Source organism: Plecotus auritus, assembly GCF_963455305.1.
Source record: "Plecotus auritus genome assembly, chromosome: 3".
Classification (NCBI taxonomy): domain Eukaryota; kingdom Metazoa; phylum Chordata; class Mammalia; order Chiroptera; family Vespertilionidae; genus Plecotus; species Plecotus auritus.
This window is the reverse complement of record NC_137772.1, coordinates 156,968,153-156,993,357: the sequence shown is the minus strand read 5'-3', so window position 1 is coordinate 156,993,357 and position 25,205 is coordinate 156,968,153. Positions and strand designations below refer to the sequence as shown.

The following is a 25,205-nucleotide window of genomic DNA, read 5'->3' as shown; positions in this document are numbered from 1 at the left end:
CCTCCTTGAGGGTCCCTACTACCTGCTTGGACACTGTGGAAGTTTAAGGGTGGTGGTGAGACAGGAAAGAGAGAAAGACCAAGATAAAAGTGTATAGCTTAGTATGTCAAAAGTAGTATACAGTAACACAAGATAAAGAAGGATTCAAGCCAAAAATGGGCAGAAAACTAATATTTATTGTACATTTTTATATAACCAATAACATACATGTGTTATCTCACTCATACTTATAATGATCCCAGTAAGGATGAATCATTATCCTCAATTTACAGGTGAATAACTGAGCTTCAAAGGGATTAAGCAATTTGGCTGTGGTTACACAATGATGGAGCTGGAATTTAAACTCAGATATCTTTTATTCCAAAAATCATGTTCCTATTCAAACTGCTTTCCAAGTGGCTGAGTGCTCACATAATGAGAAATGTGGGTTTTGCTAATATAAAATATGAATGTGTTTAGGGCCATCTGTTACTCTCCAGTCCAATACCCATTACCATTTTCCTAGGGGAATAATATATGTTTTGGGAGTTGGCCCCTGTCACTGCTCCAATGATGATGGTTGCTCCTATTTCATTCCATCCAAGCTCTTCCTCCAAATCTCTTTGTTCTTTCATACTTGTAAATTGCCTAATCAATAATGTTGCTTAAAATGGATTTTTCTTTACACATATCCCTAATCCTATGCTAAATTTTAGTATAATTTTTGTTACAGATGAAACTAGCATCACTAATTCTAGAATTTGTTAAAAGAAAAACACACACAAAACAAAACAAAACAAAACAAAATAAACCTATGTAACTACTGTGCACACCCATGGAAGATACCACTTCTATTCAAAATGTCACTAAAGGTCTTACTCAATGAAATAAATCAAGAAAAAAAATGTGTAATTATTGGAAAGGAAGAAATAAAGCTGTATTATTAGCCAATGACACAGTGGTATACTAGTACATAGAAAATACACAATATAATCTAAGATAAATTATTAAAAGTAATTAGTAAGTTTAGCAAAGTTACTAGATTCAAAATCAACACACAAAACATTGTATTTTTTAACATGTTTTTATTTATTTAAGAGAGGAAAGGAGAAAGAGAGAGATAGAAACATCAATAATGAGAGTTAATCACTGATCGGTCACCTTCTGCATGTCCCACACTGGGGATTGAGCCCACAACCTGGGCATGTACCCTGACTGGGAACCGAAACATGACCTCCTGGTTCATAGGTCAACACTCAACCATTGAGCCATGCTGGCCAGGTCAAAATTGTATTTCTATATACATTTATTTCTCCTAAGGATGATTTATAAATTTTGTATTAAAAGGCTTGCAATTATTCATTATATTTATTAGGTATTTAACATTTCATGATTCTTTGTAAATCATTTTTTAAAAATTCCCACTTGTACTATTTATAGTTGATATAAAAACAATTTTGCATGTGGTGACATTGAATCCAGCAACTTTGCTAAACTTACTTATTAATTTAGACAATTAAAAGATTTCTAACAGAAAAATGCTAAAACATTATTAAAAACAATTAAAGGAATCTAAATAATAGGATAGCTATACCGTGGATAGGGAGACTCACTGTTGTAAAGATGTAAACTACAGATTCAAAATAAAAATTCTAGTAGGAGTGTGTGTGTGTGTGTGTGTGTGTGTGTGTGTGTGTGTGTGTGCGCGCGCATGCGCGCGCGCAAACTGACAAGCTACTTCTAAAATTTCTATAGAAACATGAGGGCAAAGAATAACTACCTCACTCAACAACAAAGTGAGAGAGCTTATTCTATAAGCCTTATAATGTTCAACAGCAGGGTATTGGCCCAAGGATAGAACAAAACAGTTCAAAAGCAGACCTTGAGGCAATTTGGGACATTATCCCACCTTTGCCAGTGGCTCATTGTGTTTGTCTCGTACAGAACTAACTCTCCAAGGAAGGTGCTTAGGAATGGTTTGTATTGTCACCCGACACCACCATCTGAGTGTGCTTTCCAGTCTGGGCTACAGAAGTTACAGTGTTTTCAATTGTTCACAGTTCAAATTAGGTGACTCATGTTCAATTTAGAAGACAGGCATCAGAGAGGGTCTCTTTGATAAAATATGATAAAATTCTACTCTAATGCTCTATGTGGGGTTCATTAAATTTAGTCACTTAAACGATGCTCTTACGTTATTGAAAGATTAACTAAAAATGGGAGCAGCCTGCGGCTGGGGAAGACTCACTAACGGCGTGCGCACTGTGTGTGTTTCCTAGCTATGTTAAACAGCAGTTTCACTACAGTAGGTGGTGGTAAAGAAAACATTTTAGTTGGGCTCATTATATGCCCATAAATATCAGCGATGTCTCAGTAACAAAGAAAGGAAGGATATTGAATAGACTATTAGTTATTTCTACCTCAGGAGGGATTGTGAGAGATCACACAGGATGGTAGCCACAGGGAAGCTGAAAAATGGACAGATTTGAGAAGCATTTGTCAAAATGTAACATATATTTTATATATCTAAATGAGATAATTTCTACATTTTTCTTAATTAGAAGAGACATTTCTACCTACATTGAGTTATCAATTTGACCACAATTTCTTTTTATTTTGTTCTTGCTGTGTTCTCAAGTAATTTAATAAATCGTAATATGTTTTTTAATATTGTGGTTTGTTTTGGGAAGCATGAAGGTAAAATATGAGCTTACTCTTAAATCTGATTTTAATATCCTTCCCTTATAATCACCTTCAGTACCAAAGATCAAAATTAAGACTTCAATAAAATATCATAAGCATATATCTTCTAGATAAAATTTCTCATTTCGAATTGATGAGACCTAAGTGAGTTGCAAAGATTACACAGTCATCAAGTTTGGAGCCGTGCCTAAAATGACTCCTGACCCCAAAGCAGTTTCCTCTCCATGATAACAGGCACCTCCTGCCCTGGGGCGCGAGGATACGTTGTTATTCAGACGTGATTCTCTAAAGCAGGGTTTCGTAAACACAGTACTATGGGTATTTTGGACCATATAATTCTTTGTTATGAGGGCACATTCCTGTGCGTTGTAGGATGTTTAGCAGCATCCCTGGTCTCTACCCACTAAAGGCCAGTAACATTTCCCCTCCACACCAGTTGTGACAAAGTGTCTCCAGACATTGCCAAATATCCTGAGAGGCAAATGGCTCCCAATTAGGAACAACAGCCCTAAAAAGTTATATCCCTAAAGCGCTTTGAATTTTTGTCAAAACAGAAAGAACCCAGGAAACTTTGTACCATTTCTCATAAGAATATTAAATCTGCTTTTTACAGTTTAATCAATGAGCTCAGCACCTGTGTGCTTGCTCTCCAAACCTCCCATTGCTAAGACAGTCTTCCCAGTCTGCTCAGTGCAGTCCTTGACATGATCAGCTTAGCTTCGTATCCGAGGAAACTACATCAGGCGCCCTTGTTTCCTGGTTTCTAGGTGATTTCAGCCAATGGGAGGTACAGGCAAAACTCTGGAGTGGGCAGGAGAGAATGAACCTGAGCACTTCTCCCTGTCTCTCTTCTGACAGTAGCCCTTGAGTCCCCCTCCTAGACAACCTTCCCTCTGTGGTTCCTGCCATGGGTTCCATCTTCCACCAGGTGGCCCTGGATCCTGGGCTGTGGTAACATTATCTTCCTCTTTCCAGTCCTAAGGGTGGTAGCAACTTCCTACTGTTGCTAATTTCTGGTTTACCTTGCTATCCTGTTTGGCTTCTTCTTCTATCATCTGTATAAGTAGTTGTTATGGACTGAATGTTGTCCCCTCACTCCCCAAATTTGGGTTTGGGCCCTAACCCTCAGGGTAGCTGTATTTGGCATCAGGAAGTAATTAAGGTTAAATGATGTCTTAAGGATGAAACCCTGATCCAATGGGATCAGTGTTTTTATAAGACACCGGAGAGCTCATTTGTTCTCTCTCTGCCATGTGAGGACACACAAGGAGGTGATCCATCCATAGGCTAGGAGGAGAGTTCTCAGAAAGAACGGAATCTGCGGCACCCTGACGGACTTCCAGCCTCCAGATCTGTGAGAAAATCAATTTCTGTCGTTTAAGCCAACTAGACTATTATAGTGTTTTGTTATTGCAGCCCAAGCTGACTAATATAGCAATTCCCTCTACTATATTTCCATTTAAATAGCTAGAGATTTTGTTTTTCTTAGTTTTTATGCCATTGATACCATAACATATCCTAATATGGGCCTGACACTATGCAAAGGCACTTCCACATTCACTTCCTCACCTATTTCTCTCAATATCACTGTAAGGAGCACAGGTTTCGAGTTACTTAGACTGAATCACAGGTCTTCCACTTAACTAGCTGCATAACCTAAGAAAAATTAGTTAACCCACATGCGGCTCTTTGGCCCCTGGAGTGTGGCTCTTCCACAAAATACCACGGCCTGGGCGAGTCTATTTTGAAGAAGTGGTGTTAGAAGAAGTTTAAGTTTAAAAAATTTGGCTCTCAAAAGAAATTTCAATCGTTGTACTGTTGATATTTGGCTCTGTTGACTAATGAGTTTGCTGAACACTGAGTTAACCTAACTGAGCCCTGGTTTCCTCATCTATAAATTGGGTCTAATAGTACTAACCTGCCCTAGCTGGTTTGGCTCAGTGAATAAAGTATCAGCCTGTGGACTAAAGAGTCCCAGGTTCGATTTTGGCCAAGGGCACATGCCTGGGTTGTGGGCTCGATCCCCTGCATTTAGGGGACATGCAGGAGGCAGCCAATCAATGATTCTCTCTCATCATTGATGTTTCTATCTATCTCTCTCCCTTCATCTCTGAAATCAATAAAAAATATATGTTAAAAAGATAGTACTAACCTAAGAGTGTCATTTTGGATTAAATGAGTGACCCCCATGCAGAATACTTAGAATAGTTTAAGCATATAATAAGCTCTCAATAAATCTAGCAAAAGTGTTATTTTTAGCTACAAAATGGGTACAATTGATTTCCCACTATGTGCCAAGCACTTCAATAGGTAATGGGGACATAATGGCAAATAAGAAATAACCAATGCCTTTAAGGACTTGCAGTATACTAACAGAGGCAACACATGAACAGGTAATTATAATAAAATATGGCAAATTTGTTAACAGACATGTCATGGGAAAGCCAAATAATGATTCTCAGCCAAGGCTTGGGAGACAAGAGTCGGGGTTTGAGTCCCAGTTTCGCCACTTACTAATGGTTTGGCTCTGGGCTTAGAGCTCCAATTCTCTGTTTTCTCACCAGCAAAATGAGGATAATAATAGATAGTATTTTCCTCATAAGAATGTGGTAAGAGGAAATGAGGTAATAAAAGTACAGTGTCTGGGACATGGCCTCTGCTCAGAGAAGGACAGTTACTTTTACCATCAATAGGGGAGCACAGATTCAGGCTGTGTAACCCAGCCAGCGCTCCCCCAAGTTTTCCACTACTTGCTGGTCACTCTCATCTACTTGACAACGACTGCCTTTCTTCCTCTTTCTCCTCCTCAGAAGAGGAGTACAGATACAGACTTAAAGACATACAAGAATGTTTATAGAGGCTTTATTCACAATAATGCCAAATTGGAAGCAAATCCAACAATGCCCGTCAACAGGATGATGGATAAATACATTGTGATATATGGTCCTGTACAATGAAATACTACATAACAATGAAAATTAACTACAGTTGCATGCAACAATATAGATGAAACTCACAAACAAAATGTTGAAGAGAAAGAATCCAGAGTGTATATTTTACTATTCCATTTATAGAATGTTTAAGAATAGGCAAAGTGAATCTGTGGCCACAGAATAAATTCAGAAGAGTGATTATCTTTGAGGAGGTATTTGCTGAGAAGGGCAGTGACATACTAGTAACTGTTTAACAACCAGCTCTTGGAAAAAAATCCCCAATTATATGCCATTTGCCAGTTTCCATGGTGTAAATACTCCCACCACCATGGATTTAAAGCACCGCGTGATGCCTCTGAGCACAGAGTGGGTTAGAGACCCATGTGGATGGTCTTCTCTGGCATAGCACTGGCAGGTGGCATGCAGGGGCACTCTGGTATGTTGGAAGTGTCCTGTATCCTAATCTCATCATGCTTACATAAGTGCATACTTAAGATTGCTCACCTTATTGTGTGTCTACTGTATCTCAAGAAAAGGTAGAATGTAAAAATGTCTGTGAGAACTAGAAAGATAGAAGCTGTTGTAACTACGTTCCAGAGAAGGTCCAGAGAGGAATCAGAGAGTCAGTGGTTAGAAAGACAGCACGCACATCTTCTTGTCCCCATAACAGAGAGAAAAGAGAGACGCCATCCGTAGACATCGGCGTAAATAGCAAAGAGCCAGACCACTCTCTCAGTCTTTCAACTTGTGACTTAATTTAATCTTATCACTAATGGCTGAGACACCACACAAAACAGTGTTGCTTCTGAAGAGCCTAGATGCACTGCCTTGACTACCTGTCACTCAGAGCTGGCTATTCCCCTGGCTGGCTCCAGATGAATGTTTTAAGCACAGTGCCATCTGAACACAATGATCGGACACAAAAAAGCACCAATGTAAAGAATGTCACTTTTATTTTGAGTAAAAATGCACATTCATATTATTTTTCTAGCATCACTAAAATCCTAAATATATTCAATATGTCTGGAAGATAACTAGAGTCTAGCTAAATAAGAAATTTTAATAAGACAGCTGCTCCTAACATAGACAGCACTCATATATTTAAAGTTACAAAGGCAAAGCAACCATTTTAAGGAGCTTGACTGGTGATAGCTCGACATATCCACAGATTCACTTGTTCCCAATCTGGCAGAACAGGACCATAGAAAATATCAGACCAAGTATCTAGAAAATAAAACAATAGAGTTAACATGCAATTCAAGGGGAAATGCCAGATACATTATAAATAGACAGAAAGAACATTATATATGAAAAGATTCTGGCTATGGACAGTTTTAGTTTTTTTAACCTACGTCATCTCTCTTTGTGGGAAATTAGAGACTCCCCTGGGACAAGAGAGCAAGGAGAAAGTTCTCTGAGTGGTCTGTTTAATCAGGGTTTTCAGCTGCCAGTCCACCTCTAATTTGCCCCGTCTGGTTGTTCAGTAGCTGCTGTCCCCAGAGCACTCCAACCTTGGGGGACACACACCCTTCTATGGGGCATCTGCCCCAGAGCTCAGGGGAACTCAGGCCTCTGGACCCTCGATATACCTATTGCTTCCATGGAAGAGTTGTGATCATCTGGTTTAGATCATCTGCATAAAAATCAGGGAGTCTAGAATTTCTCTTGCCATAGTGAGGGCATTGCCAAGAGGAGTGAAAAAAAAAAGTAACATTTAAAATAACAACAACTTCTAAATCTATGGAGAATAGCTTAATTCAGAAATTTCCTCGGAAGTGAAGAAACCCAGGTGAAATCTGGGGCATAGTTTCCCACTCATTAAATGGCTCTCCCAAGAATGAGGCATTGCAAAACTTGCCCTGTCTTTGCAGATGGTGACTCGCATGCTGTGGCTGTGATGTAGAAAGGACAGAAGGACCTGTGTGTGTGACCAATCAAACGTTTTCCCCCACCAGCCTGCTTAGAGGGGAGGCAGGAGGAGGATGAGCTGCTACTTATGCTGAGTCCTCCGTCACAAGTGCTCCTACTGAATTAAGATGTCCTGCTTAATAATTTGTTCCTGAAAATGCATTTCAAATGAGAACTACTGCCCAATATTTGTCATCTTAAAAAAAAAAAAAAAAAAAGCAGACACCAGCTCTCTGAAAAAAATAATGATTTTCATTCAGAGTGTTCTCAAAGTCATTCTTTTAGAATGACTTCAAAAAGCCTTGAAATTTAGTCTTTTTGCCTTGATCCCAAGCCTCAAGTCTGGGAGACAGGTATCAGGAAAGAACAAAGAAAATGGGAAAAATACTGAGATAAGGCAATTATCATCTTTCACTGTCACATCCTTGAAATAGAAGTCCGATATTTATCAGCAGACTAGATAGTTAATATCCCACTTTCTTGCACTTCGCTGCCTCTGAAAAAATTTTTTTTATCATTTTTCATAAAAATAGCAAGTAATTAAAAAGAGATCCATCATATGGTAATGTATGTGAAGACTCAGGATAAACTTGCTATAAGTAATGTGCATGAGTTCCCATATTCTGGAAAAGTCTAAAAAATGTAAAATTATCATTTTTTCTCTCTTTTAACTACACTATTCTTGGGACCTTCTGTCAGGATAACGTTTATCCTACAAAGTGATGACTACCAGTGTCAGTGCCCTTTTTTCTTAGTTGAAATGAGAAGAGAAAGTGCTGATCATTTTTGTGCTTTTAAGTTCTATAGTTAAATAAGGAGAGGTATGTTATGATAGTCTGATTATTTAACTTGGAATAATGAGAATTCCAAGAATGTCTATAGCATTTTCTTGCAAAATAAAGCATTTTGCATAGATTCATAGCATCCTCTCTAAGAAGAATCGTCCAGGTATGTGGTCTTAAGAGCCTTGAAAATGACTACTGGCCCACTCCATCAGAGCCTCTGCATAAACAGACTAATGCCAACAGTCTAAATGTCAAAGGGTCGTGTTTTCATAAGGTTTTTTAATGGAGAGAGTCTGAATATATCTTATGCATGGAGATGTTTGCCCCTGTTTCCTTCTTAAAAATATTTATTAGAGAGATATTTTTTCTCTCTATGTGTCTTTGTGTTTACTTGAATGTAAACTTGGGAAACAAGGCCTAGATATTAAGCCTTAGAAATGGGCCTGTTAGTCAACTAGGAACAATGTGTATAAGACAGACTAATGTACATTTTTGGATACATTTTTATAGGCTGAATGTCAGAAGACTATTTTCAAGGCTATAGTTCTTTTAAACCAATTATCATATCTACATATAGTCTAGAAATCACACTAACTGGCATAACTAAAAATGTTATATTTTGTGATGTTAACATATATAAATTTCATACCCATAAAAAAGGTATTTCCCTAATCATCTATTTAGAACACTCAATAAAATATCTAAATATGTAACAAACACATGGATATACCAATTTCACAGACTATGTTACTCCTCTTGTAATCTTACTTTCCATTTGATGTATTTAGATTCTCGGCAATGCCTTTGACTATGATATATGAGATATCAAACTCCCCAGTTGATTATGTCCTTATTTTCTCTGGCTTTCCTTTTGAGAGACTTCTTAAAAGCATCTGTGGGTTGTAGCCAGTCATAGTCAATTTGAATCTAATATGGAATTTGACACTTATATTCATACTTGCATTGAATACTTCATTTAAAGCCTGCTCTTTCAATCATTCATTTCAAGTCTACTCTTGCAACACGTGTGTGTGTAACTTCTGAAAATATGTAAGTACATGTGTGTGTGATTTCTCTCTCACCTCTATCGCCACTAGCTCATATTTCTAAACCAGAATACAAAGCATTAACCCAGAATACAAAGCAGAGAAATAAAGGATATTTCAAAAAAGGAAGAATCGAGAGAAATAGACTTAATACAGCACACCATTCAACTTTGATCGTATATCAGACGTAGAGAAGGACATCCATGTTTCCAGCAGAGAATGCTTTATACTAGTATTTAGACCTATTCTGGGCTACCAGAAAGTAATACTCAACACCCCAATTTACTGCTAATTGTCCCAACCCCTTTTCTAATGATTGGCTGGGAATTCCACCAGTAACCTTAATGACCACTTGGGACACTAAGTTGCTTCAATCCCAGCTAAAATTCCTTTCTGGCAGTGATGTGGCACAAGTAAGAGGCAAAAGGTTACCAGAAATCCCAAGGAGGACATTGTACAGCATCCCATGCAAGTGAAGCAGTAGCCACTCAACTGAGCTCACCAACCCTCAGAGGCATTAACCAGAGACACCCCACACCTCGTCAGGACTCCTGCCAATGCCCTGCACAGGATGCAAGGGAATTTGACTCACCTGATACCTAAATTCACCAAGAGCCAGGATGATTCCAAAAACCCTTCCCTGAGATCGTTTTATTTCATCTATTTGGCAAACATTTTTAGGCCATGTAAAAGGTATCATTCGAATTCTTTTTTAAAATGCCAAGTAAGGCCATCAAGATAAAAGCCCTATACAGGAATTGTTTTCAGCATCAATAATCAAATTGATGAGAGTAAATTTGAGAAATTTTACTCAGTGAGAAAATTAAAGGCAACTGCTTCAAATGTTTAGAACTAATTAGATTTCTGTGGAATGGAATATCAGGAAAACAGCTCCTCACACTCTTAAGTTTTTATTTTCTCTTTCAAAATCAGGAGGAGAGATAAGGAAATGTAAAGCCTGTGTTTTGGATTCGCCTGGGCTCTTTCTTCTAACTTTAACTCTTGCATTAGATTTCAGTGGGAAAAAGGTATCTGGGACTAAGAACTATGTGGAAGTCAGTTCAAAGTTTATTTCCCAGTCGAGAGATCATTCAGGAATAATAGGCTTAGCCATGTTCAATTCATACAATTGTCATCCCCTCCCCAGACTCAAGGCTGATAGAGGGAGAAGCTGGCCCTCGGCACTTGGTACCCAGTGTTTGTCTGAAGCACTTGGTTTTTACGTGGCTCACCATAAATGTGTTAGCAGGATTAGTGGACAAGCAAGGGAAAAAATAGAGTCATTAATGAAAGGTTATACTGTACCTCAATAAAGGCCATTCCAAATGCTATTCCAATAATTACGATGAGATGTTTTTTAATTAAGTCTTTTATAAAAATAATGCATGCCTGTTAAAAAATATATATAAAGTTACCTTTAATCACATTTTGATGACCTTATCTGAATTAAGATTTTTTTCCATTGGGTTGATTTTTTGCACTGTTACCAAGAAACATACTCAACAAAAAGGAATTGGATTTTTTCCTCTGCTTCAAACTCCTCCCCCCTCTGAAAGGTTATAGCCAGCACCTGAGGAGCAAAATTTTGCTTCAGCTACATCATTGCTGCATCTAGGGATCTCTAGTTATAAATAATAATTAATAATTTTATCTTAACTGGCAATTTTATAGTTGTTATCACGTTGGCTGTGTATATTTTTAGGTTTGTAATCTGCAGCAGAGTTCTCTGGTTGGGGATTCAGTTAATTATAGTGAAATTTTTCATTTTTAAAAGGAGATTTATAAAAATTCCCTTTCTAATCTTACCAGTTTATTTTTACCTTAAAAATCATATGTCCACTACTATGTCCTTTAGATAAAAAAAGAGAATTTTGGAAGTTATTTCTCTACCACACTTCTTTAATTTATTCAAACCAGCATGCAATTCCAAGCTTAAAAAATTTCAGACCAAACTAAAAATTCCAAAAATTGTAAATTACATGAATAATTTTAAAAATGAAAAATACCGAATGATGTAATAGTCCTATTATCTGTATTACCAGAAAACATTTCATTCCCATAATAGTCTTATATGTGCAGTGGGCTAGCAAAATATTGCTATTTGTTAAATAAAACATGTTTTCCATAAGGTTTTTTTTCCCTTTGTCCCTACCTGGGTTTCTCCATTCTCATCTGATCCAAAGTGGTCAACATTAGAAGAAATGATTACATTATTTAGGGTTAACTATGCGATTAATGATCTACTGAGTCATATTTGTTATGCTTGAGGAGTTTTCTCCCCCCTCCCCTTTAGATAACCAGGTTATCTTGGCAAAAGGAAAGGTGGGTGGGGGGTAGGGGAAGAAATAAATTATGGCCATTCAGATTTCTTATTTTTCCAGACTTCTTGCAAATGACACAAGGCAGATGGAAGTATTTTGTGAATTTATGATCATCCTTTTGGGAAACTTGGTGCAGCTATCACCCTGTATTCAGCTGAATTATGTGTGAATTTGGAGGGAATGTCTTTTATTTTTGAGGATAATGCTAGGACTTTTCAAAATGTATCCTAAGGAAAAACATCTTTGCATTGAATCTTTAACAGAACACAACAATCTACAATTTGCTATTGAATTTACCATTTTCGTCATTATCCCAAGCAGAAACTACATTTGCTTATACCATATTTATTTCCCTCTTCCTTATAGATTCCATGTCACTGACACTAGGTAGGGAGGAAGGGAGTGGGGAGAAATATAAAAAATAAGAATGAAATATTTTTACTGGTATTACTTGGACAATGAAAGATGGGGTAGCTTTGTAGTCGGATAGATAACTTCTTCCACACCTGTTACTTTAAATACCAGTAACGGAAATTCCCCTTCAGAACACAGTCTCCTTTATTGTGATAAGATTAGTAAAAGGGATGTGATAGTCAGCAGGAGAGATGTTTCTCCTGAGGCACTTTCTATGTCCTGATATATAATTCATCTCAGTAGCCATTACTAAGCCAACACTAAATTGAAAATAATCTTGAGGCATTACAGAAATTAATTTATTGAATCACATAGCTGTTATAGATCTTGCTTCCATCTAGACTATAATCTCCTTGAGGAGCCAGAAGTCTGTCTGATTCTAACAAGGATCTGTCTGACACATAGTAGGCACCCAAGTATAATAGCAAATAAAGAAACATTAATATCATTAATATCAATTGTCATTTCTGTACACAATCCTTTCAGGCATAAGGAAAAAATGATATAAAACCCTGTGGCAACAGGGAGATATCATGTCCTCCAGGAAGCCATAGCTTGTACCCCCAACATTGAATTAGATGGGGTCCCATAACTCTTGTGCTTGCCCCTATTGAAGAAATACCAATAGTTCACTAAATGGAAGTTGCCGAGTTATCTTTCTCTCCTCCCTATTTGAGCATAAGCTCCATGAGGGCCGACACTGTGCCCTGCACAGAAATTGGTCTCCAATGGCTGGTAGGAGGTAGTCAATAAGTATGGGATGAATTAAGCAGTAAGAAATATGACATGCATATAGTGACATCCACAAGTGACATAATAAATAGGACATCTACAACACCCAAAAACTAAACCCAGCTTTTTCAATTGACTTTAAATATCTGAGGCAACTTTTAAATTCGAACACTAATGAGACGAGGTAATAAATAAACATAAATCCAGAGCTGAAAGCCCTAAAGGCCAAGTCCTTTCTTTAGGCCAATACAGTTACTTGAGAAAAGGAATCTTTGATTAGAAAACGAAAGCTTCACTTTTAAAATTAAAGTGAAAATATAGATTTCTAGAATTTATGTTAAAATAGAAAAAAAATGGAGGAGAATAATAAAGTCACTGAAGAGAGGACAACATAAATGTGTATCTGTTAGTTTTCATTTTGCTTCCTCTTGCAAGAAGAATGTTATTTTGATCTATTAGAGTTGAGTTTAAATGATTGCCAAACTCATAGAAGAAATGAAATACTTTCATCTTTTTATATTGGCTTTTATTTTTAAACTAGAGGCCTGGTGCACGAAATTCATGCATGGGGAGGGGGGTGTCCCTCAGCCTAGCCTGCACCCTCTCCAATCTGGGACCCCTTGAGGGATGTCCGACTGCCCGTTTAGGCCTGATCCAGTCCTCACAATCCAGGACTCCTGGCTCCCAACTGCTCATCTGCCTGCCTTCCTGATTGCCACTAACTGCTTCTGCCTGCCAGCCTGATCACCCCCTAACCACTCCCCTGCCAGCCTGATTGATGCCTAACTGCTCCCCTGCCAGCCTGTTTGCCCCTAACAGCCCTCCCCTGCAGGCCTGGTCACCCCCTAACCACTCCCCTGCAGGCCTGGTCACCCCTAACTGCCCTCCTCTACAGGCCTGGTCCCCCCAACTGCTCTCCCCTGCAGGCTTGGGTCCCCCCAACTGCCCTCCCCTGCAGGCCTGGTCACCCCTAACTGCACTCCCCTGCAGGCCTGGTCCCCCCCAATTGCTCTCCCCTGCAGGCCTGGGTCCCTGCCAACTGCCTTTCCCTGCAGGCCTGGTCGCCCCCAACTGCCCTCCCTTGCAGGTCTGGTTCCTCCCAACTGCCCTCCCCTGATGGCCATCTTGTGGTGGCCGTCTTGTGTCCTCATGGGGCAGGATCTTTGACCACATGGGTGCAGCCATCTTGTGTGTTGGAGTGATGGTCAATCTGCATATTACTCTTTTATTAGATAGGATAGAGGCCTGGTGCACGGGTGGGGGCCGGCTGGTTTGCCCTGAAGGGTGTCCCGGATCAGGGTGGGGGTTGCCTTGGGGTGTGGGGCAGCCTGGGCGAGGGGCCTGTGGTGGTTTGCAGGCCGGCCATGCCCCCCGGCGACCCAAGGGGAGGCCCTGATATCTGGGGTTTATTTATCTTCTACAATTGAAACTTTGTAGCCTGTAGCAGAGCCAAGCCTTCTGCTTGCTCCGTGGCGGCAGCCATTTTTTTGGGGATTTATTTATCTTCTATAATCGAAACTTTGTAGCCTTAAGCGGAGGCCTGGGCCGGCCAGGGTGTGTGGAAAGCTTGGCTTCCTCCATTGCCCGGGGCAACCCTAGCCTCCTGCTCTTTCCAGCTCCGTGGCTGCCGCCATTTCTGTTTGGGTTTATGTATCTTCTATCAGTGAAACTTTGTAGCCTTGAGTGGAGGCCTAGGCCGGCAAGGGCAGGTGGAAAGCTTGGCTTCCTCCATTGCCAGGGAAACCCAAGCCTCCCTCCTGCTCTCTGTGGCTGTAGCCATCTTGGTTGGGTTTATTTGCATATTTGCTCCTGATTGGCTTGTGGGCGTGGCTTGTGGGCATGGCTTGTGGTGTAGCGGAATGATGGTTAATTTGCATATTACTCTTTTATTAGATAGGATAAGGATTTCTTTTCTATTTGGGAAATTCCTGGGACATTTATGTCATGATTCCCATTATAATTGCTGCAATTTAAATTTTTGTGAAGTCTTTCATTTTGAAAAAAAAAATGAACAGAACCACTTACTGTGACAAGTTTGATTTGTTCTTACCTGTTTGTAAACATGTTTTCCTTCATATGTTACACATGAGGAATCCGACATATCTGAACATTCACACGACTCAGAATTTTGTTGAAAATTATTTCCCCAGTCAGAAGCTCCATCAATCAGACCACAGCATTTGAACTGTTTGAAGAAAACATAGATATGAAAAGCAGGCACTAAAGAAGATAAAAACATTGTCAATACACTGAATCACATTCTCCTGAAACCATTAAGATGTTTCTTATAATAAAATATCATATATTTTCACCCACCTCTCTGAATATAAAAGCAAAAATAAAGGACTATTCCTTTTGTTCTTAATATTATAAAGGAAATATAGGTTGCAGGAGCAAAAGTCTGAGGAACTGTGAGATGATGAAAAACGTACCTTCTAGATTCTAATGACGAAGGAGGAGCAGAATCAGTTCTACTTAGCCTCAGTTTTAGGAAAGAAGCTTCCAAAGAGTTCATGAGAGAGTCAAGATCTCTTTAAAGAACTTTTGCTCAAAAGAGATGAGAGGTTTTAAAAATTAAACTTCCATCTCATGATCTTTGACCACTTATGAAGGCTAGGAAGAAAAGGGTGAGAGGCCTCTCAAAAGCCAAAGATGCTCAGTGGGCCTCCCTTGAGATGAAGTGTTACATGGACATCTGCACAAGAGGGAAAGGGGTACTAATGAAAGATTAAACTCTTAGAACAATGTCAGAAAGGCGAAGGCCCAGAACAAACCAAAACATGGAGAAACACTAGGGGAACTAGTGGCCATGCTTGGGGAAGAAAAACAAGGAAGTGATAAGCCCAATAACACAGAGTATAGGGCACGTATTATTAGATGAGGGAGAGAAGTAATTACCCCTCATCTTGTCCTACTTGCTCTATTAGAATGAGAGAAAACTCTTCATGCAGAAAGGTAGGAGAAAATGGAGCCAACACTGGGCCCAGATGTATTGCGATGCCAGGAAACTGAAAAAACGTTCACGTACTGGCTGGGTGACCACATTACCTATGTTACTCAAACCTCTCTGCGCCCCAGTTTCTTCATCTGTAAAATACAGATAATAATAGTTGCAACAATAGTATCAATTTGTAGATTTGTTGTAAAGATAAAAGTGAGAAAACCAATGTGAAGATATGAAATGCTTTACCCGGTGACTGACTTATAGAAAGCACTCACTGTGTGTCAGCTGTTATTGTTGTTTTGTTTTGCAGTTGTTGTTATTTCCGTTATGCTTACACTGCACATGATCTATTCAACACTGATATCAGTGATTTAGAGAAAGATATATAAAGGATCTTTTCAACTCTGTAGCTGTTCTAGAAGCTGGGAGTGATGATTAATACAGTGGAGAGAAGCAAAGATAGTTCAAACAATGGATTCAAAGTAGCAAGTTTAACTGGGGGAGATAAAAAGTCTGCACTTTGGCTCAAAGACTCCATTGCACAAATACAGATGGGGGGCAAATACAGCTGTGAGTATGCAAAATGCAGACTTTATTCTTGTATTATTATTATTATTGTATTATTTTCCATATGAACAACTGTAAACCTAGTTTTGCCCCTCCCTGCATATGTCTCAACAGGCATTTATATGAGAGAGCTGGAGATTTCTGGTGGTTCAAAGGCCAATCAATATTAGCAAAGAGGGCAGTTTTGAAATAACCTCATTTCCTGTTCCCACAGTAGACATCATTAATTGCTCACTCTTTCTGATTAAATAATCTTGAATAGTGTTAATTGATAGAGATACTTCAGATCGAAATGAATATAAGTCCTACTCTATGCATTCACAGATCAGTCAATATTAGGAACACAATTTACCTCAGGAATCCTCAGAAAGGTACAGAAGACAGGGTAGAAAAGCTAAACTTGGCATGATATCTAGTGCCAGATCGGATGTGGGAGAAGTTGGGAAGAAATTGGTCAGAATGTGTTGAAGGAGTTATAACTGCTGGATGATCAAGGCACTGTGCAGGGAATGAGACACAACAACCTCCCAACAGTCATCACAAGAACCCAGAAGGCACATTCCATTAGCATGTTAGCAGGGAATTTGTGTGGAAATTCCCTGAAATCCAAAGAGAAAGCCATTTGTTATCTAGAACTTCTGTCCATGTGTGGTGGAGTGCAGGTCACCCAGCCAGAGTTTGAAGTAGGATTTTTTGTTCCCAAAGAAGCGAAAGAAAGAAAGAAGAAAGAAAGAAAGAAAGAAAGAAAGAAAGAAAGAAAGAAAGAAAGAAAGAAAGAAAGAAAGAGGAAGGAAGGAAGGCAGGCAGGCAGGCAAGGGAGAGATCAACCAAGAGACTTAGATGCATGCATATAAGCATAACCAATGGATACAGACAACAGAGGGTGAGAGTGAGGGCAGGATTGGGGGGGTGGGGAGCATTGGGGGGATAACCACACATTTGTAATACCTTAATCAAAAAAATAAATAAATAAAAAATAAAAAAAGAAAGGAAGGAAGGAAGGAAGTCCTGGTGGATAACAGAAAGTAAAGAGAAAAAAAACTCAGAATGAGTAATAAACAGGAACTATGGTCCTATGACATAAGGAACTTCAGATATAAGATTAATGTATAAGAATGAAAACAATTTAGGATTGTACTACAACAAAGAGAACATTTAGAACCCCATTGTTGGCACTGAGACCTTGGATAACAGAGACAATGTATAAGTATGACTCAGGACCCAACACAGAGACCCAGTGGTTAACTGTAGTACATTTGATTCCAGGTCAGCTACCAGGGAGAGTCAAGGATGCTCAATCCCACTCAGTGCAGGAACTGAATTGCATAAATTCTTTCTTGATTAATCTGGGGTTCAGGGTGGGAATGATCCAGAGGGGAGTGGACCAAGGGATGCAGCTATGAGGAAGCTAAAAAAGCACAACACAGAGAAAGTTACACACGGACTGACTCATATCAGGTTTTGGCTCTTGAAAATAATTCTTAAGGCAGATTTTTTACAAGCTGGAGTCTATCCAAATGGGGACTGAGTAATGCTCTGGAAAAAAAAAAAGTCATCTGATAAATAGCTCAAGAAAGGATGTTTGAACTTGAAAGGCAAAGCTTTTAGAAGTCACATGATAGCCATTTTCAAAGAAAAAGTTGCAGCATGTAGGCCCATTAGTAGATTTTCTTTTTCCTCTGAAATGCCAGAAGAAAGAATGGGACTAAATGATGCAAATCCTAGGGAGGCAGATGTTGTGTCCAATTAAGAAAGAGCACACTAATGATCAGACGTGGCTGTAAGTGGGATGGGCAAAAATGGGTAAACTTTCAGCTCTTCCATATTTAATTAGAGGGTGTATGAACATAGATATAAAACACTTCAGTCAATGAGAAGTCAGGTTAAGTGTCTATAAAACCCAGCTCTCCTCTAAGATTCTGAGAGTTTCCATGACATACGTGAAATGTTACATATAGTTAAGATGATGGGGATTATGGATAAAGAAGGTGTGGTTGGAAGGAGTTTCACAGATTAAGTAATATTTTAGTCAAGCTTTCAATCACATGTATATTTGGAAAGAAAGAAAAGTAGTGAGTGCATTCCAAAGGTGGAGAACAATGCAAAAGAGAGAAGCAGAACCACTTCACGCATCCTGCGTGGGTAGACCTGACTGGATTAGAGTGTTTTCGTTACGGAGCCGTGTTTCAGAAAGTTAAACTATTAGGCAGGAGCCAGATAGGAGAATACCTTCAAAGCAGACTAAATAAATGAACTAACTAACAAATGAAGGAGTGGGGGTGTTAATGTACTTGTTCAAAAGAATAAACTAGTCAGATCTGAGTTCAAATTCCAATCCTATCACTAGTTAGCTGTCAGACTTCTCTAAGCCCTCCTCCCCTCATCTGTCAAATAGGGACAATGAAGATAATTATATTATCCACCTCATAGAGTTGTGAAGATTCAGTGAGCTAGTAAATGTAAAGCCTGGTACCTAGTAAGTAGTAGTAAGTGATCATTATAATTATTTTTATGAGAGAGAGGAAGAAAGAAAGAGAGAGAGAGAGAGAGAGAGCCTCCAAATGCCCAAGCACAATATAAATATTAAAACAATGATTGATGTGGCCCTGAAGCTTGATCTATCATAAACATATCTTCTAAATCTCTGTCCTTGTGAACTGCTTTAGAACTTTGTAAGATGCTGGAAAAAAAATAGAAATATTCTTGGATTTTTCTTATTGCACGGTGACAGAAAATCTGCAAAATGGATTTTTTAACCTTTAAGGAACACACCTGTTAAAAATTAAGTAAACACAGAAGAACTAAGTCTAACTCCCAAATGACCTATGAATTCTGATTACCTCTTTCTGAAAATTAATCAGGGCTTTCTGGAATGACTTTGCTTTTTCATCTGTTCCGCTCAAAAGATCTACATTTTTATGGAGAGTCTCATTCAGGAGATGCTCATACTGAAAATTAAAGAATATTGTTAAAATTATTCATGCCAGAGGTAGTATTTTTATTTTTCAGACTTTTCCAAAATTATCAAGTATCATATGTGCACACACCTCGGATTTGTAGGTAACTCCTACAATACCTGCCGCCACCTGCAGGAGCAGGATCAAAAGCAAGCCTATGAAAAACTGAAAAAGAGAAAAAGGAACATATGTTATCCCCCAGTGCATTCAGTAACATCTTTGGACATCTTAGCATGGTGCTTCATTCTGCAGTCTGGGTCTTGTTACAGTTTGAAGTAGTAACCATGTCCTTTATTGATTCTAACCTTTGCTTCAAGAAGCAATTTTTGGGACCATTACTACTCAGAAATATTTGCTCCAAAGACTGACTATAGAAAGCAGTAAAAAAGAAAAATTATTCATAGAATTGTAGGCATCAGTATGCTGTTGAATGGGGAAAAGTTTCAAAACTCAGATGAAATTATTTGAATACTAGTGGCCCGGTGCACAAAACTTGTGCACGGAGGGTGGGGGGAGGAAGGGTTCCCTCAGCCCAGTCTGCACCCTCTCCAATCGGACATCCCTCTCGCAATCTGTGACCGCTGGCTCCTAACCAATCACCCGCCTGCCTGCCTGATCGCCCCTAACTGCCTCTGCCTCAGCCCCCACCACCATGACTTTGTCTGGAAGTTGGACGTCTGGAAGATGGCCAGTCAACCTGGTATAATTAGCATATTACCCTTTTATTAGTATAGATAGATATATAGGATAGGATTGCTTAAATGGGGGGGGGAGCCTTTTTCAGCAGGAGGGGATGATCCCTATACCTGGACTGATAGCCAGCCATATGCACTATACTGCCAAACTGGTCATTAAAAAATTGAAATGCTTTCTTACACCTTACACCAAACAGCTGTTGCCCTTAAAACCCCTCCTCAGCCCCGACCTTAGGTTTTGCCTTCATAGTTCACCCAGATTAGGTTCTAATTGGTTGGTTTCTATGCGAGTCAGCATCAAAAGCTCCGCCTCCTAGGCAGCCATTGGCTCCTCGCAATTCACCCAGATTTGATTCTGATTGGTCTGTTTCTATGCCAGTCAGCGTCTCTGAGCCTATCTCTGGGCCTGATCAGAGAGGTGGGGCTGATCAGCCGCCACCCCAGGTTGCTGGCGAGCGGGATGAACTGCTGACCTCTTGGAGAGAGAGAGAAGCGCGGCTGCTGGTGAGGCCTGGAGAGGGAGAGAGGCAAGGGCTGATCAGCAGCTGCCACAGAGGCTGCGGATCAGATTCTCCTTCTTTCTCTGGGCCACACCGGCAGCCACGGCAGCTGCTGATCAGCCCTGCCTCTCTCTCTGAGAGGTCAGAATTTCAGCCTGCTCGCCAGTCCCCACCCACCCAAGCCTGCTGCATGTGCAGCCTGGAGTTCGGTCATCCCTTCAGTCATTTTGGATGTTACAGACCCTGGCTCTTTATATATATATAGATTATCTTTCTCCTCTTTCTTCCTCAAACACAAACTTCAGAACTGACTGCAAAACAATGTTTCTACTGCTATCAGAATCACCCGGTCTTGTTATAAATGTAGATTTCCAAACCAGCCTCAGATCTATTGAATCATTATTTTGGAGAACATAGCCCAAGCCCAGAAATTGATTTTTAAAGCAAGCTCTTCAAGTAATTGAATCTCCAATTGCAAATGAGGCCTTATTAATCTAAAGGCAACCACTATGGATGCTAATAAAGTTCTGTTAAAACTCTGTCCTTACCTTCCCACATAATAAACAAACACTTAAAAAATCTTTTTTTAGGGACTGACACAATACTTACTTTATGGGAGAAACAAGTTTAGGTGAATTCTCATAAACACTTATGTCAGAGTTATACCTAATAAATATGTGATGATTTTTCTAATATGTTTTCTGTATCCATTTATTATTTTCTACTATATATTTTAAAAGTGGAGTCTGTGGATTATCCCAACTGAATCCATCCTCCTCCAAGTTTTCTAAGTGACAGATCAGATTATCTCATTCTCTTATAATTTTCTTAGCATGAAATATGATTTTGCCACAGTCCATACTCAGACCCATCTCCCATTGTTTACCAAAAGAGCCTCTACCACTCTAGCCATACCCAAGGCCTAGCAGTTCCCCAAACAGGCCAGCCATGCCCAAGGCCTTATAGCTCCTCCAAAAATCCAGGGTGTTTTTTCTTGGAAAGCTCATCACAACCACATTCTTATTTACTTCTGCTTCTGGCTTGAAGTTCCCTCCTATACCTCCTATATCCTTGCCCTTTTCTTCTTGAGCCACTCCCACAGTAGCTAATTATTTATTTGTCCATCTTCTTTAATGGGTTCTAATTGTCTTAATGCCTCTGCATCATTTAGCACAGTATCTGGCATGTAGCAGGTACTCAGCAATAATGAATAAATGAAGGCTAAAATTTATCTTCTCTCAGGGTACCCTCTAATCAAAGCTAAACATATTAGCTTCCAGAATCAAACCTGCTAAACAGAAGTCAAAAGTTTCATCAATCTTGGCAAGTCATTTTGGCACACGATAGGGGTGGGTGTTGGGATTGGCTGGAGAACTCACCACCAGAAGCATGCAGCGGCTCTCTCTCATGGCACCACAGCATCCCAGGAAACCCAGAATCATGATGGTAGAACCCACAGCAATTAAGATATTTACAGCAATATAAGGATACGTGCCAGAGTCCTCATTGACAAACTGAAAATAAAAAAGAGAAATCAGAAAATCCCCTTCCTTGATGTGTTTTATTCCACAAAAATCCATTGGGTGCCTACTATGTGCCTTAGGACCTTAAGATACTTCCGTGATCTACACCAGCAAAAACATCTGCCCTCAAGGAGCTTACATTCTGTTAAGGTGTTACTTGTCTGGATAATGTTTCCAACGTTATACTTTTCTAAGAGGATATATTGGATATTGGATATTGGATGGAGGCAATGTAAAAGGCCTTGAAACACCAATTATTTTAAATTTAGAAGGACATGTACTTTCACCTATCACATGATGTGCTCTTTGGTTTGCATATTTTGAGTATTATACATAAAAGTAGCATTGTAACGCATGTGTTTCTATGGCAATTAAATGAATTATAAAGCCCAAGTTTCTCAAACTACTGCGAGACTCAAGAATATGAATGAATCTCAAAAATGAATGAATCTCTTGTTGAGCTAATAAAGCCACATTCAAAAGAGTGATTATTGTATGATTACATTTATATGACGATCAAGAATGGGTAACTCTAAGCTATGATGATAGAAATCAGAGCAGGGAATGACTTTTAGCTGTGTAGGAGAGAAAGGAGGAGCTGATTGCAAAGGGATGAGGGAGCTTTTATGGGTTAATAAAATGTTTTATATATTGATTATAATAGTAATTTCACAGGTCTATACATTTGCCAAAACAAACAAAAAATTTAAACTAAGAAAAAAAATCTAGTACCTGATATTTCATATCAATCCTATCTCCTTGTTCCCAGAAGATATATAGTCCATAGAGTCTTCCAGAAACTCTTCAATTTGCCTGACTGTTAAGTAACAGAATATTAAGGGGAAAAAATCTTACAGTAGGTCCCTATGTGGTGGGTTGGGCTATTCAACCTGCATAATTTGATTCTTCTTCCCCACACATGCTCTTCTTCATTACCTTCCTAACACCTAACCTCAATCTACCACTTAAGTACATCATAATTAAACAGTGAAACCTTGTGCCTGTGTTGAGTGCCACGTGTAACCCGTCTCTCTTGTATAACCTCTATTTGCTGGTCTCTTTCTAGGTAGAGCATTAGTTCTTAGACCAGCGTTGGGCAAACTACGGCCCACGGGCCGGATCCGGCTGTTCTATCCGGTTCTCTTGCTCTCCCCTCCGCTCCTTTACTATGAATTTATATTAGTTCACACAAACACTCCATCCATGCTTTTGTTCCGGCCCTCCGGTCCAGTTTAAGAACCCATTGTGGCCCTCGAGTCAAAAAGTTTGCCCACCCCTGTCTTAGACCGTCAAAGACTCTGCCTCCTAGAATCTGCTACACATCATGTAGATCAAAACAAAACAAACAAACAAAAAAAAACACTACTATGAATGATCTTTACATTTTAAATGACTTTCTCAACCAGTTCATAGTCTAGGGGGAACCTTTATTCGACAATCTGTAGGAAGGAATGTGCTGAAGTTGTCAAAGCATTAGAACAAAGATCTGCAGCCAGGCCCAGTTTCCCATTTGTAAAGAGAAGTGGGTCAGCCTCTGTGATATCCAAGGCCTTCTTTATCTCTAAGAGTCTGTGCTGACAGACAATGTTTCAATTTACATATTTAGAAACCTTTCATTTACATATGTCCTAAAGATATTTTTGTTTGTTGTGCATGTTTTGTGTTTGATTGTGGTCTGTTTGCTTGTTAAAATTGGAGCTAAAAAGTCAATTTTGTTAATAAACAGGCATAGCATCTGAGTCAAAATAGAAAATGACAAAAACCCACAAAACATCATTAAGAAACCCGTTCTACCCAGTCACCATCAAATACTGCTTCACTCTGGGACCAGTGCAGGCAAACCCTACCACATCTGAGAGGATTGAAGCCTCACTCCCTGAGTTATCAGAACTTTGCTTTAATAGCCCAGACACGGAAATAATAGGCCAAACATCTGCAAGTGAGACCTAAGTGGTGCGGCCAGCACTTGGCAGGTTAATGAAGCCCTTCCACCTGATCTGGGCAGGTGACCACAACCAAAAATTTATGAGAAAGGAGTGTTGATTTTCTGTGGGTCTCTATTCTAAGTCCAGCCCAACAAGTGGCTTTTCTTACTCAGAAAAGAGGTGGAAATCGAGTTCAAGTGTTTGTTCCAGGACAGGGAAAACAGAGTGTTAAAAGCCGTCTTGGATGAATAGTATCTGAGTGTATCTCAGGACAAGGGGAGAATTTGTAAAGAGAGAGAAATAGCTGAACCTGGAAGAAAGTGGCTCAGGGTCCTTTTTGGATTCTAAGGGATCTCCTGGGACAAGAATGGCTGCCCACATGCTTTGCCTCATGATGATGAGTGTTTCCTGAAGGAGAACAAAGCATCCTTGAGAGGTACCCTAAAAGATGTTCACCTAGACCTCTCTGACATCCTTCTTTTCTGTGTTTATGCTCAGGTTTCTCCTTCTAAAATTGCAACCACTGTTTTCCACTAGTAAAATTCAGCTCTTTGCACAGCCTGGATTCTTTGTCACTGACTTTGAATAAATATAAATCAAGCCAATTTAACATAAGTCAAGCTGGGTAATGTTGTTCTAAAAGATAATGACTTTTGTTCAGATTTAGAACCTGGCAGAGGACAAGAAGCAAAATGTGACTAAAGATGCTATCTAGCTCTTAATTTATTCTTATCCTCAAGGACACTTCTCCTTTAATACATTCTATCTGGTTAATTTCTTAATAGACTAAACACTAAATTTGTTTACCAGAAGCACTGGGGGTGGGGGGTGGGGGGGAGAAAATGTTCCCATATCAACCAGGAATAGTAAAATAAAATAAAATACAGGCTGTACACACATCTTAAAAGGCAAAGCACCCTCTAAATAGGTGGCTGTTAATCTATGTGCTTTAATGTGAGTCTCAAAGTCAGACATCAGTTTCTAGACAACAGAGAGTCTGTGCAACTTCAAATACCATCAATAGACTCAAAGTTCAAAGCCCAAGGCCATTAGGAAGTCACAGTTACATTTATCAGCATAGAACAACACATGAAATCCTGATAGACTAGAATATTACCAACTAGTTGCCACATCTGTCCCTCACCCAATTTCTCAACACAGTGAGACACAGAATGAGGAAGCAGCTAATTCCCACTGTGATTCTCTGGTTTCTCTAATGCAGTGGTTCTCAACCTTTTTAATGCCGCGACCCTTTAATACAGTTCCTCATGTT

General features: G+C 39.4%; 1 protein-coding gene across 1 annotated transcript in view; it reads right to left on the bottom strand.

Moving 5' to 3' along the window:
* Positions 1 to 5,527: 5,527 nt before the first annotated feature.
* TSPAN8 (tetraspanin 8) overlaps positions 5,528 to 25,205 on the bottom strand; it is a 37,423-nt gene continuing 17,745 nt past the window's right edge. The window contains exons 3-8 of the mRNA XM_080659645.1: positions 21,864 to 21,998; positions 19,380 to 19,454; positions 19,173 to 19,280; positions 14,872 to 15,006; positions 10,660 to 10,743; positions 5,528 to 6,839 (exon numbers count right to left, since the gene is read on the bottom strand). Of these exons, the coding sequence (XP_080515771.1) occupies positions 6,786 to 6,839; positions 10,660 to 10,743; positions 14,872 to 15,006; positions 19,173 to 19,280; positions 19,380 to 19,454; positions 21,864 to 21,998 (591 nt within the window). The 3' untranslated portion in view covers positions 5,528 to 6,785. The remainder of the gene's footprint in view (positions 6,840 to 10,659; positions 10,744 to 14,871; positions 15,007 to 19,172; positions 19,281 to 19,379; positions 19,455 to 21,863; positions 21,999 to 25,205) is intronic.